This window comes from Pleurodeles waltl, chromosome 3_1, assembly GCF_031143425.1.
Source record: "Pleurodeles waltl isolate 20211129_DDA chromosome 3_1, aPleWal1.hap1.20221129, whole genome shotgun sequence".
Taxonomy (NCBI): Eukaryota; Metazoa; Chordata; class Amphibia; order Caudata; family Salamandridae; genus Pleurodeles; species Pleurodeles waltl.
In genome coordinates this window covers 1,782,896,966-1,782,911,443 of record NC_090440.1, presented here as the reverse complement: position 1 = coordinate 1,782,911,443, position 14,478 = coordinate 1,782,896,966, and the positions used below count along the sequence as shown (strand labels likewise).

The window sequence follows — 14,478 nt, the reverse complement described above, 5'->3', positions numbered from 1 at the left end:
GTAAGGGATTGTATCAGTTGTGCCCAGAGTGATAAGACAAACGTTACAAGGAGTGCTCCATTGTCTCCTATTCCGGTTCCACTTAAACCATGGGACAAGTTGGGATTAGACATTTTAGGACCCATACCACAATTTGGTGTCAAAGGCAAATTCATTTTTGTGCTAGTGAACTACCAATCGCACTGGATGATGTTCAAGATAGTGAATCAGGTAACTACCCAAGATGCAATTGATTTCTTGTCAGACGCCTTCTTGAGAGAAGGGATACCCAGCACCCTAGTTACAGACAACGGTGTGCAGTTCTCCTCAGAAGCTATGAGAGAGTTTTTAATGAAGTGCGGTGTACATCATTTTAGAACAGCACTGTACAACCCCCGTGCGAATGGTTTAGTTGAGAGAGCCAATAGGATGATAAAGGAGTGTTTACAATTGGCGTCAATACGACAGGTACCATGTGAAGTAGCTCTTAAGCAAATGTTGTGGTTGTATCACACCACGCCTAATTTGGTTACGGGAATTTCACCATTCTTTTCACTCAAAGGAAGGCACCCGGGTACAAAACTTAGTCCTATTTGGCTAAAGGGAGGGGAACCATTCGATGAGCAGCGAGAGGAAGCTGGAATTAAAATCAGGCAACACCAAGAGAAATACCGGAAGTGGTATGATGATCGTTTTGGCGTCCAGAGGAGACCCTGGAGGGTGGGACAATGGGTTAAAATTAAGCTACCTGAACACAAAAAGGAAAATAGTAGCAGGTTTTCTCAACCAAAAAGAATCATTAAGGTGCAAAAGAATGTGGTAACGCTGGAAGATGGCAGGATGTGGAGTATGGACAGAATTTCATGCAGCAAAGAACCAACTAATATGCCCAGGCTGGATTCTGACGAGGAAATGGAAGACGTACCACAGCGTTATTCTTTAAACAGGCACACCAGGACCACTAAGCGCCCGATATGGCACAAAGACTTTGTTTTTGAACAGTGAGGAAGGGAGATATGTTGTAACTATACAATTTATGTATATCTTGTAGTTCATACTAACCTGTATCATAGTTATTGGTTTAATGTCAAAATGGATAAACGACAAAATCAGTATATAAGTTCTAAACTCACATGTTAGTATTGATTCTGTATTAGTGGTATAGTCCAGCAGCTCCTAAGAATGTTGGGCATTGGAATGCCCTGGAGCTTGCCTTAGAATGTTGACGAGGACTGTGAAGGAGCTGGAGTTGGAGAGACGATGTTTAAGGAGCTTAGTGATTAAACAGCTTAATTTAATTTAACAATATCTTACCTGGTTACTTCATTATTCAGGCGACGTTAATTGGTGGAATACAACAGTTGCCATCATAAGGAAGGGGCTTGATGAATTTATCTAGTTTGCTCTGTTTGGGTGCTGCCTTGTCCTTTGCCTTGACTGTATCCACAAACGTATGGGGTCCGCCAGTCCCCCACTATGGGTGGCACAAGGAGATCGGTGCCTGTTCATTGGAGGATCGAGGCCGCAATAGTAAAAGCACTGAGCAGTGTGAGGGGACCTTCTTGGGAGGGATTCCCAGGCAATAAAAGCTTCCCCTGCCCAACAAGCTGCAGAGCTCGTATTTGTGCCGGTTGAGTAACCGATGCCCAGTGAGGGGCATTTCAGTGCCTTGACTCCCCATGTGCACTACATGGCAGCCTAGTGGTACCAGTCCAGTTTGGCTCAGCTGCTGCCGCTACAGGAAAGTGGGTGCAGCGGGGAGTACATCCCTCACCTGCACCTCTACTAAGGTGGGACGGGGCCAAGAATGCCCCAGCAGAATCAGCCCCTTGTCGGGTTCCTCCCTCTGGAGACCCCCCCCCCCAGGTGTGTCCTCACCATTCGGCGGCAGCTCAGATGCTGGTGGTATGCCCTGGTGGGCACTGACGTGCAGGTGGGCCCCCATGTCTATGGCAAGACAGGCCTGTTGTCTCAATACAGCTCTGACCCCTTGTATCTGTTGGGGCCTACTGCCCAGGCTGCCAGCAAGCAGAAGAGGACCCCACTACCAGGAGTCGATGAGCACCCCCAGGGCCATTGCCACTTCTCCTCCCAGTCACATCCCAGGCAGGCCCCCAATGTAGGGCAGATCCCCCCACCTCAGCCCCTTCAATCAGCCCCCTTTGGCAGGAAGCACACAGGTGGCAGCTGTTCGTCCCCATCCACTCCTGCGCCACAACTGGTCTCTGAATGGAGATGGTGGTCACTCTGCAGGCACCTCCGGGTCTTAAGCGCCGGTCCACCAGCTGATCGCAGCCCTAGTATTTGTGGCTAGGCATCTCCGTCAGGGCGTGCCTCACTTCTGCTTCACACCAGCTTTCCTCATCTCACCAGCCACCGGGCCTTCTGTAATTTGGCTGGGGTGATGCACCCACTCCAGGTTCACAGCCACTGCTCTCTTGCCGTCACCGCATCAAGTGGAGCCAGGGATGGTGACAGACTGTTCGGCACCAGCCTGGAGCTCTGCATCTACACAGATGTAACTGCCATCTTGCTCCGTTAGACACACCCCTTGCTTGTAGACCATTTAGTAAAGATGGATCATTGTATGCCTCTGCCTGGTTTGCCCATATCCAAAGACTTATCACAGATTTTTTCACAACATCATTCACTTGCATGGTGTACCACAGTTTATGATTACCAATAATGGATCTCAATTTCGTTCAAAATGCTGGTCTGCTTTGTGTAAGGAACTATATATGGAGGTTTATCTTTTCACTAGTTCTCATTGTCAGATGGATGGGTGGTCTGAATGAATGAATGATCAATCCCTGGCAAACAATAACACAAAGCACTTAACTATAGGAATATTGCTTTTCTTTTGTATGCATGGGCATAACCCCATATTTTGTCTGGATATGTCTTTGTGTACCTTATTCCTTTCTGTGCAAAAACATTTAACTGAGTAATTGATATTACGAAATCTGCACAGGAGGCCTTGGGAGAAACTAGAGTTGCTTATAAGTTGTATGCTCATCACAAGAGAAGTCCTGCACATCAGTATGCTACTTACAAAACATTGTACTTGAAAAAAAAGATTTTGAACTGCAAAATAAGTTTGTGGATCCATTTGTTATAGAACCGATTGTGAAACCAATTACCGTACATTTAAAATTGTCTCAGTCTGTGAACCTCCCCCAGTTTTTCATGTATATCCTTATTAAAACTTACCCTTGCTTCATATCCTATGGGAGTACAGTTTAATTCCGAAAATGAATATAAAATACAACAGATCTTGGATGCACATTTTTTTTTAACTGATGTAGTATTTGGTGAACTGGAAGGGGTTTGTTCCTAAAGTAAGATCATGAGAACTAGCTTACAATCTCCATGCTCCACATTTAATTCAAGACTTTTATGCAAGATATTGTGATAAACCAGGACCCTCACCGCTGGGATTGTGGTCGTTTGGGTGAGGGGAAGCAGGGTGGTGTCACAAGGAGAGGCTGCAGATAGGAGCTTACTACTTAATGTGGCTAATGTGTACTAAAACAGTACACCAAAGCCACCTGCGTATGGTTTGTTGCAGGTAAGGAAAGGCTGGAGGCCATGGTGGTTGGCTGAGACTGTCTGAACTGTGGCTATGCATGTGCTGAGGATGCTGAAACACTTGAGCACCAACCTATTATTTGGTCATCCAATCTTGTGGGATGCGGTCAAAGAAGAAAATGTCTAATTCTAACCAAACACTCCCACAGCCTGTATACTATGATCCAGGTCAAGCCAGTCCTTAGGGGGTAGGTAAAGTGGATTGAGAAAAGAAATCTACTTAGTGTGTGTGTGTGTGTCTTAGACCACCTACTCAGTAGCTCCCTGTGTAGATGCTAGCAAGAGTAGGTACATGTGCTGCTACCAAAACAAAACAAATTGTGTAAACTTCTACACATTGTGATGCAAGTCTTATACTGAATTGACACACTCCAGTATTCTTCCTGCTTACCTAAAACTTTCCTCTTTCCCACAGTGGATTCAACTCGTTGGGTGGAGGGAAGCTTTAAAACATTCCTAGGAAAAGAAGATATATTAGTGAAATTCAATGGGTACTTTATAATAACATTTTTGGTTGGGAACGCTGGTCTATGGATCCACTTTGATCACCCAATATTTCACCTAGTACAGTCATACTAGGGAATTTGTTAATGAGAATCAGAATTATCTTTATTCAGTAGTGATACAACCATAAAAGCACACAAAAATATAAACTACATGAAACATTAAAATACATTCATACTAATTCTTCCAAGCCAGAATACAATAGCATAGATCTAGTTTGAAAAAAGCACTGAGGCCCATGAACGCACAGCTGCACAGAGAAATTGGCTCACACAAATGCATGTTTCCTCACTTAGTAGTTGTTGAAGATAAAAATATGCTAGAGGACTGTGCCGGAAGTTTCTTTGTCTCAGTAAGGGAACTAAAAAAGTCTTAGTATACAGTTTATAATAATCACAAAAAGAGAAAATGTAACATTGACTGTTTGGATGCGTTATCACGTGGGTAGGTCCAGGATTCAAGTTTGTGGTGGTAGCCAAGGGGAAAACAGAGTAAGCATTTACTTGTGTCAGCCCTAAAGTGAAATAACAAAGAGCATTCCCAATCCCCACTGTTCCTCCCCAAATAACTAGCATCAGATACCTCTTGGCTTAAAGGCAGGTAGCTTGCGACAGTGGGTTTCAAAGACTCTGCCTTTAGTCTCTCTCCCTACAATTTAGTTAGTAATAGCGCAAGCACCTGCTTTTTGCTGTAGGCAGTATGAGAGGCTGTGTCACAAAAAACATTGGCTAGGCCTATCCTGACAAATGATTTTTTGACATTTGCCAGCCAAGGGATTGTCAAGCCCTTATCACAGGCCAGACAGTCAGTAATTATGTCCCTTGCCAGTGAAGCTTCCTCCCTCTGACAGAGAGATAGCCACAGTTCTAGAGTGCATAAGGTCACTCAAATAGTTTAGACCCAATTTCTCAGGAGAGATGGAGTGGAAAGTGGATATAGGAGCGACCAAGATTTTCCTGTAGATACGGTTTTCTTTCCACTGCAGGAACAAACAATCAGATAGCCCCCAAACTCATGCCCTGTAGGAAGCTTTCAGAACACACTGGCCAGCATAAATCTGCATCATAGTTGTCAACGCTCTTCCGCCTGAGGGCACGGAAGGCTCAGAAGAGATCCAGTTGTTCTAGATCACTTAGCCCTGCAGCCTGAAATATGAGGTGCCCATTAGACAGATGAACACAAAGTAACACCTAGGTAAGAAAAAGTGCTTGTGCTTAACAAAGAATTTGGACCAACTGTAATGCTTGAAAGGTGAATGTGCTTGGGCCGCAAGTCATAATAAATGATTTAGAAAAGTTTGTCACCAGATCAAGATTGGCCATGAACTGTATAAACTAGAGGACAAGCAAACGCAAAGCTTTTGGAGTATGAGCCATAAAGACGGTGTTGTCTGCATAGACCAGTGCCGGGAGGAGGACGCCATTTATCTTGGGAACATCAGGGGTGCATAGGGGCAAATGTGTACTAAGATTATTGATGTATAGGATAAACATCTGTGGGGCGAGTACACACCCCTGGGGAACTATATCCCCGATACTAATTTCATTGGATACCTCACCTTTCTGTCTAAACATGACCCTGGATTTTGTATTTGCATACAATGAAACCAGTGAGTGCACTCCAGCCAAGTCCCGTCCCATTTCAAGAAGGAGTTGTCACAACTTTGAACGATTCATGCAACCCAAGCCATGAACAAGTCCATGAACGCCAAACGTAATGAAGCCTGTTTTGCCACTGTAAACTTCCCAATGAGTACGTTCAGGTTTAAACTTTGCTTAACCATACCAACCCCGGTATGAAAGCCATACCGACAGTCGCTTAAGATGTTTTTTTCCATGGCCCACTCCCGGATCCCATTGTAAAGTATCTGTCCAGGGATTGTAGGAGGAGTATCAATCAGCAAAACGAGTCGATAAGAATGTGGTTTAGAGCGGTCCCTTTTTTAAAAAATTTGGACGATGCGCTGAACTTGCCCAGGAAGCAAGTATGTTGAAATGGCTTAAATCTATTAAAAACGTTTGTCAGTAAAGGCGCCCAAATATTCATATTACATTTAATTATTTCAATTGGGATGCCATCAGGCCCTGGAGATTTGCCCCAGAACTTTGTTTAATGGCTACAATAACTTCCTCTAAGGAAACCTGAAGAAATTGGGGCAGAACCTCGCCTACCGGTCTTGTGGTATTTGAATCAGTAGCTAGATAAATCTGGGAAAAGTGAGTCATCCATGCCTCGCTATGTATGTGGCAGCTAATTGGGGTGATTGACTGGTCAAACGAACGCACACTAGAAACAGCGTGCCAAAAAGATTTACCATCTTTTGACTGGGCTGTATGTGTTAACATGTCCCACTGCTGGCTAATAACTTCAGTTCGTCTATGCGCTATTGGCATTTTATATTGCTTCCGCAGGGTAGCTACAATAGCACAATCTCTCGTTTTTTTGTTCAGGGCTTTACGCAGAGTACCATTAAGAAGGGAGCACTCATTACTAAAGCCCCGCGGGGAGGGGGCGGGGGGAAGGTCTGAAATATTGGTACGTACGGTTTGCAGAAGGATTGTCTAATGTTATAACAAAGGACCACAAATAAACTAACTACTACACCTTAACCCACATTCTCCTCCAAACATCCCATGAATACAGCGTTCTCTGCTGCCATTTTCACCAGGAACTGAGGAGGGTCTGATAGCTTCCAGTTAAACCTAAAATTAGCTGTGGATACCAGTAGCGGTTGATGAAATGTGTAATTGGTGTGGCGAAAAATCCTCTCTGAAATTGCAAGGAGGAGGCGAGAAAGGCAAGTGAGTCCCAGTGACTGAATGAACAGATTTATACATGCATTAAATACTGATGCCTCTTTAAAAGGCACCATGTGAGCTATAGAGCCGCTGATAGGAAAATGCCTTCTCCTCCCCCATGTTCCTGCATTTCTGAGGCCTGTTGAAAGGGTCGTGTATTCATACTCTGATGCAACTGTCAGAAGCCGACCTGAGCTTTTGAAACTATATTTCAGGTGGCTCAGGTGAGGACACTCACCATCTTCTATTAAACGGGCTCAGCATAGCATCACCCCTAGTCCAATGAGATTCTTGGGAATCAAAAAAGGGGTGAAGAGAGTGAGTTGCAGCATCGTCGGCTGATCAAGATTTCCCAGGCAAGCTGACATTTTCCCGGTAGCCACACTTCTTGGGAACAGCACAATACACTGCCTTCCCCAGAACAACGCAGCATCTGCAATAATGTGAAAAGCAAGCAGCCCGTCGCCTGTGGAATGTGCGAATGCACTCCACAGCAGCCGTCTCGGTACTCCCCCATTCTCAACACATTTCTAGTTAAGTAATTTGCTCTTGTCCGTGACTGCTAATTTGCTATGACTGCTCAAGTGTTCCCTGCAAATTGCACCTCCAGTTCTGGTCAGTTTTTTTTTTTTACCGTAACGCGTTTTAATACTCCAGGTATACTACTTCCTAGTGCGTGCGGGTGCTGTACTGTGGGATTAATGTACACCTTAAACACTCACCCACCTGCTGTTCTGCCAATCAGGCTGGTTCCGGAGTATACCCATGATGCCGGAAAGGCTGACATGCTTTCCTTAACTCATGCCTGACGTCTCGCTGATCACACCCTGCCCTACGACAAAACGGGAGAAGGTCAGGGTGCATCGATGATTGCCACACAGCCTCGGGAAGCACGGGGCCGAAGCCTAATGCGCCCAGGCTGCGTTCAGTTAAGAAGGCTGCATCATCTTGCAGGGGGTGTGGTCTTAAGGCCTGGAAGGCTTTAGGAGGCCCAGGGCTGAAGAAAAATAATCCCCCAAAAATGCGAGAGCTGACACATGCGCACTAGCACACGTGGCTGCAAAAAAATAAAATAAAAAAATGTGTCTGATCTCAACGAGCGACAATGCTGGTAGCATTTCTGGGGAATATAACTAATGAAGACGTCAGGAAAAAAAAAGGGGTGAAGCCCCGGAGCCCATTGAAAGGAACCGCCACTGGGGGATACTGATAAATTGCGAAGACCAGGTACTATTCGAATATTCTTCCTAGGTAGAGCAACTAAAACTAGCTCAACTGGATTATGATCACTAAAATGTGTGTTAATGATTGTGGCATGGGGTAAAAAAATGATTACATTTCGAGATACATAAATGTAATCAATCACTGAAGAGAAATGTATACCCCCTAGAAATGGTCAAACCCACCTTACTAATTCTAGCCTTATCCAACACATTAAAAAAATCAGAAGAGACGAGAAAACCCTCCAGCTCATTGCCCCTAGACTTAGGGTGACCACCTGGCATTGAGGCAAATTCTGGACAGGACTGTAAAAAATTCAGGACAAAGGGTCAAAATTCAGGACAAAATTCAAGAACAAACGTCAGTTTTACAGAAACACGCAAGAGAGGCCATGCCTCACTATGTTGTCAGTGCATTTATGTACTCTTTTTTAACATAGCACTATTTATTCACTGTGGACCTTTTGTGATTGCCTCCTGGTATGCTACATTCAGGTGTCACATTACGTCCTTGTTCAGTAGTAAATTAATGCCCTTCACGGCAAGGCCATCACCCCTACCCAAATCTACCCGATCTTTCCTGAAGAGAAAGTAACAGCAACATTTTGATTATGTTTCCGAACATTTCAAAACCCCTGGCAAACAGTTTGGGAAACATTAAGGTAACTAACCTTATGCTAGTTTAAACAAATTGAACAAAAACATCTGGCTTACCCCAACCGCCCATGGACTTTCAACCTAATTTTTTTTTAAAGAGGCAGGGCAGATGGTGGGGTGACAGTCTCACACCTAATGACAGGATGTGATGTACCCATAAATTGTCTGTAGTCTCACTGCACTAGAGTGTATGTTTGGGACTCTACATTTATCTCAGAAATGGGAGCCCGGACTACCAATCAAAGATAATAAAAGAGTAGGATGAAATCGAGATCAAATGGGAGATCCACGGCAAGTAATTCAAAGGGTTGTTGCTAACAACTGGATAAATAAAGAAGAGAAGAACAAGGTGGGACAATTCCTAAAATCAGACAAGATGGGTCCACCAAGACTGTTTGAAGGTATTGGGTACCTGGGGAGTTGTCTGCACACAGGAGCGAAACAGAAAGGGCACTGTCAAGTGGTCGAACAATCAACACCCATCCACCTTGGCAAACTCTTCTGGTGCAATGGTTCGCTGTTAGTGCTTGTGAAGGGTGAGCAGGGGCCAGACACCTTGCAAGGTTGTGCAAGGCAATTGCCCACTTAGTCCATGTCTTTATATGGTTTTGAAATTGAGCAAAAGCCAAACTAGAGCTCTGGGTTATCCCTAAGTGTCAAGAACACATAGAATCTTCAAAATATTTGGGATGTAAATTTCACAAACAAAATTTACAAATTTTAAAATTTAATTAGTGTTTCTTTAACATATGGCACTGTTTTCGCCTTCATACACAATTAGATCTCAGATTGAACTGGGAACCAGTTACCTTTTGATACCTAGTGATTAATATCTACCATTCTTACACTAATTTCCAGGATAAAAATCTCGGCAGAGCGAACGGTCCCTCCAAGCCCAGTTTGCTTTTTGATCTTCTCTTCTGCTTTCTGTAGAGGCCATGTGGCACTAGTGAAGATGGTGTGCTACCCCAATGATAGTATTATTTTGCAAACCTTCCCCTGCTCGTCCTTCATTCCTTCTTCAGACATGCCACACATCTGATTTGGTCGCTGCGGCGCCATCGGGAGCTCTTTACACTCTAAAGCTAACTGTGACTGCGGGTGGATTAGATCTTCTGGACTTAGAATGCTTTTATTCAGCTGCAGATGTCCAATGGGTGGCTCACTGGCTTTCTGCCCACCTCCCTGCATGAGATGGGGATTACCAGTAAAGACTTTTAAGGAAGGCTTAATGCACTGCTCATCGTTTCCTACTGACCATTCTATGGATCACCATCTGGGGTTATCATGCATGGCTTTCTCTTGCCTTGCCAGAACCTGTAAACTCACTGACACAAAGAAACCCTATGCTCCTGCACTACCTTTGCTAAGCCTTCCCACTCGCACAGGATGGCTGTGCTCAGAGCAACTCCATCAGTGGCATGTTGCAGGTGTCTTAAAATTGGGGACTTTGTTTCTGAACAGTGAGCTACTAAATTTCCAAACCCTTGTGGCAGACTACCACCTTCACCCCGGTCAACTCCTTACTTACAACCAACTTAAATAATCATTAAATGCCCTATTTCATGTCTGCTACCTAGCACTAACCCTACAAGAGGTGTGCCAGAAGCTCTGTACCATAGGAAATGGTGGCAAACTGATAGAATGGGTGTACAGACCTATCCTGCAACATGGAAACCACTCCAGGTCTTCTTGTCATACTACCTGGGTGATTGATGTAGCCAAACCTCTGCAAGATATGGACTAAAATACTGGACTTTCCCCACAAAGTATCCCACAGCTGTCACTTTAAGTAAATTCATAGTGCTTCCTTGTGAATGCATTCTGCCCGTTGCTTGCCATTGGCCTTGTGGTTTGTAACTCACAATTTGTTGCTCTCAATTTGCTGGCTTTATTTGTTTTAGGCTATGCAGCTTCAATTCGTCCCTTCCCTTGCCAAAACCTTATTGACAGTATCCTGCCGAGTGCTCCCTTTCTGTAAACAGGCCTGTAAATCTTGTTCTTATCTTATCATATTTGCTGTGCATTCAAAGAACAAAGTCAAATGTCAGGCTCTGTCTTCAGTGGGAACTTAGGGAGTTATTACAACTTTGGAGGAGGTGTTAATCCGTCCCAAAAGTGACGGATATACCACCAGCCGTATTACGAGTCCATTATATCCTATGGAACTCGTAATATGGCTGGTGGTATATCCGTCACTTTACCGTCACTTTTGGGACGGATTAACACCTCCTCCAAAGTTGTAATAACCCCCTTAGTGTTTACTTTCCTTTCTCTGACTTCAAAGTGAGAGGATTTATGCAACAATCTTGCTGGATACTGGGGTTAGGAAAGAGTTTTTTCTATCACATGAAAACATTTAAGTAGACTTTAGAATATATCAGAATTAGAAGTACAAATCAAGCACATTTTTGTTAATTCTGAACTGTGCTGGAAACAAATACCTTTACATGATTAAAACAAATCATTGCATTAGGTGATGCAATTTCCACATATCATCGTCTGTGCACAATATAGTTTGATTTGAAAAACTGTATATCTGTGCAAATGTAATGGTCATTTCAATCAAATATTTGTTGTCTGTAATGGCAGTGTGTTACCACACCATGCATGCTCCACTCCACTCTGCTCTGCACCACTCCACACCACTGCACCCTACTCTGTATCACTCCACTTTATGCCACTCCATGCCACTGTTCTCTTCTCCATTCGGAACCACTCCACATTATGCCACTGCTCTCTATGCTACTTCACACTATGCCTCTCTACTCTACTCTGTACTACTCTACTCTAAGCCACCGCACTTTGCGCCTCTCTACACCACTGCGCTCTGCTCGTCTGCACGCCATACCACTCCAGTCTAGGCAACACCAATCTAATCCGCACAACTCCACTCTCTGCCACTCTGCAACGCTGCACTGTACGCCACTGCACTCTAAGGTAATACACTCTATGCTAATGCACTTTACTCTGTAACACTCAACTCTATGCCCCTGCACTCTACATCAATACACTGTACATCATTCTAATCTACTCTGCACCTCTGCAGTCTATGCCACGGCACTCTACACTACTTTACTCTATGCCATCACACTCTATGCCACTTTATGCAACTCCACTCTAACCTGCACTTCTCCACTCTAAGGCACCTCACTCTACTGTGAAATAATCTACTTTATGCCGCTGCACTCTGTGCCACTGCATTCTATTCCACTGCACTCTACCCTGCAGCTCTCCACTCTATGCAACTGCACTCTACTCTGAAACTATCTATTCTACGCCACTGTACTCTATACCACTCTGACCACTGCACTCTAGTTCAAAGCACTCTACACCACTGCAAGCTGACACTCTGCAACACTGCTCTGGCCGCCACTATACTCTACACCACTCTGCTCTGTACTACTGCATTTTGCACCAATATACTCTATTCCACTGCATTCTATGCCACTCTACTCTGCCCAATGCCACTCTATGCAACTGCACTCTACACCAGTGCACTCTAAACAACTGCACTGCCCTTTACTCTGCACCACTGTACTCTATGCCACTGTTCTCTGTACCACTCTACACAACTGCACTGACACTATACTCTACAACTCTGCACTCTACACCACTCTACTCTATGCCACTGCACTCCAGGCACTATACTCTACTCTACACCACTCTACAATACTCCACTCTGCACCACTCTACACCACTACACTCTATGCCACATGAGTCTACTCTGCACTCTATGACACTGCACCACTCTGCATTACTGCACTCTCTGCTACTCTATTGTATGCCACTCTACTCCACTGCACTCTATGTAATTCTACCCCAGGCCACTCTATGCCACTGCACTCTGCGCCAATGACCTCTAAACAACTGCACTGTACGCCGCTGCCCTCTACTCTGTACCACTGTACTCTACGCCACTGCTCTGTGCCACTCTACTCCACTCTACATCACTGCACTGACACTCTGCTCTGCAGTGTTGCACTCTCCACCACCGTACTATACACCAATGTACTATGTACTACTGCATTCTATGCCACTGCACTCTATGCCACTCTACTCTGCATCACTCCACTCTACAGCACTTTGCCCTACTCTGCACCACTCTACGCTACACCACTGCACTCCCTGCAATGTGAGTCTACTCTGCAATCTATGCCACTGCACCACTCTACACTACTGCTCTCTCTGCTACTCTATTGTATGCCACTCTACTCCACTGCACTCTATGCCACTCTACTCTGTCCCATGCCACTCCATGCCACTGCACTCTAAACCACTGCACTCTACGCTAACGCACTCTAAACAACTGCACTGTACCCCACTGCACTGTACTTTGCACCACTGGGCTCTACGCCACTGCTCCAATGCTACTCTACTCCACTCCACACCACTATGCCACTAGCTTTAAGCCATGCTGAACAGCAGCTACTCTGGTGTATAACATGGCTAATGGCTAAAACACATTAGCAAAGCCAATAACTCTTTCGTAGATGAGACCTATTGGCTTTGCCAATGTGTGTTAGTACTATGAGGTACCGAGGTACCTGAAAGAACTGTGAAAAATACAATTACATCATAATAAAGGCTGCTACAAAATGCGCAAATACATTTTGTTTAAATTTAAAAAAAGTGCTTCTCAAATACAGATTTGAATAATATACAGTTTATACCTAGTGATAAAAAATGTATAACACTCCATTAAAACCACACACTCCACAGCTCACCTTGGAACACTATTACAATACCTCTCTGAAAGAAATATCTTTGCCACCAGAAAACTGCAAGTAACTCCTTTTAGTAAAGTCAATGCAGGTTTTCAAGCCCGTTTGTATTTGCAGATTTACCAGTTGCCCACATTTGCATGTCTTTAGGGAAGGAGACCCCCTGGCAAGAAGGCCTTTTCTTATCTGTCTGACCCTCCCTCCCTGAGAGCACAGGAGACCCCCTGCCTTCCAGCCCAGCTGGGGAAACTCCTCTGCCCGTAATTTCGCCCTGCCTCCGTTGCTCTTTAGGTGAAAGGCTAAAATTACGGACAAATGCCGTCCGTTAAAGCTTTCATCACGGACAACGGATAGCAGGGCGAAATTACGGACAGTTCGTGAAATTTACGGACGGGTGGTCACCCTATCTAGACTCCCACCCATACGGACACCTGGGGACTATGGCTAGAAATGTTTGGTAACTTGGCATTTAAATCTCCAGCCAGGCATAAGTACACTTGCTGCCCTCCCCTTGTTTTCTGTTCCAGAATGGTGGCAATCTTATCTAACAGTCCTGGGACTCGCTGATCGGGATGTTAATACAATTATTGGTATTAAAATGAATCAGATGTAAAGTCATCCCCCCTTAAAGAGAACAGCTTGAAAGTCATTCCCTGGTGTACTTAAGACCTCAACATGGCTGTCTAGCAGCAGGTTGATCCATATAGATAATCCTCAAGAAGGGCGCCCTGAGCGGGAGGGAACAGCTGGTATGCGTAATGAAATGCCTCCTTGGCATGGTTACCCCCTGACGTTTTGCCTTTTGTTGATGCCAGTCATGATTGAAAGTGTGCTGGGGACCTGCTGACCAGGCCCCAGCACCAGTGTTCTTTCCCTAAAACTGTACCTTTGTTCCCACAATTGGCACAGCCCTGGCACCCAGATAAGTCCCTTGTAAATGGTACCCCTGGTACCAAGGCCCGTAATGCCAGGGAAGGTCTCTAAGGGCTGCAGCATGTCTTATGCCAC

The 14,478-nt window shown here is 44.8% G+C and overlaps 1 protein-coding gene across 2 annotated transcripts in view; it reads right to left on the bottom strand.

Annotated features, from left to right (window-relative positions):
- RFTN2 (raftlin family member 2) overlaps window positions 1-7,801 on the bottom strand; it is a 478,219-nt gene extending 470,418 nt beyond the window's left edge. The window contains exons 1-2 of one of the 2 annotated variants that reach the window (XM_069225820.1): window positions 7,596-7,801; window positions 3,959-4,023 (exon numbers count right to left, since the gene is read on the bottom strand). In XM_069225820.1, coding sequence (XP_069081921.1) covers window positions 3,959-4,023; window positions 7,596-7,636 — 106 coding nt within the window. In that variant the 5' untranslated portion in view covers window positions 7,637-7,801. Of the gene's footprint in view, window positions 1-3,958; window positions 4,024-7,591 lie in introns of both variants that reach the window. The other variant, XM_069225818.1, reaches the window with a different exon arrangement.
- Window positions 7,802-14,478: the final 6,677 nt, after the last annotated feature.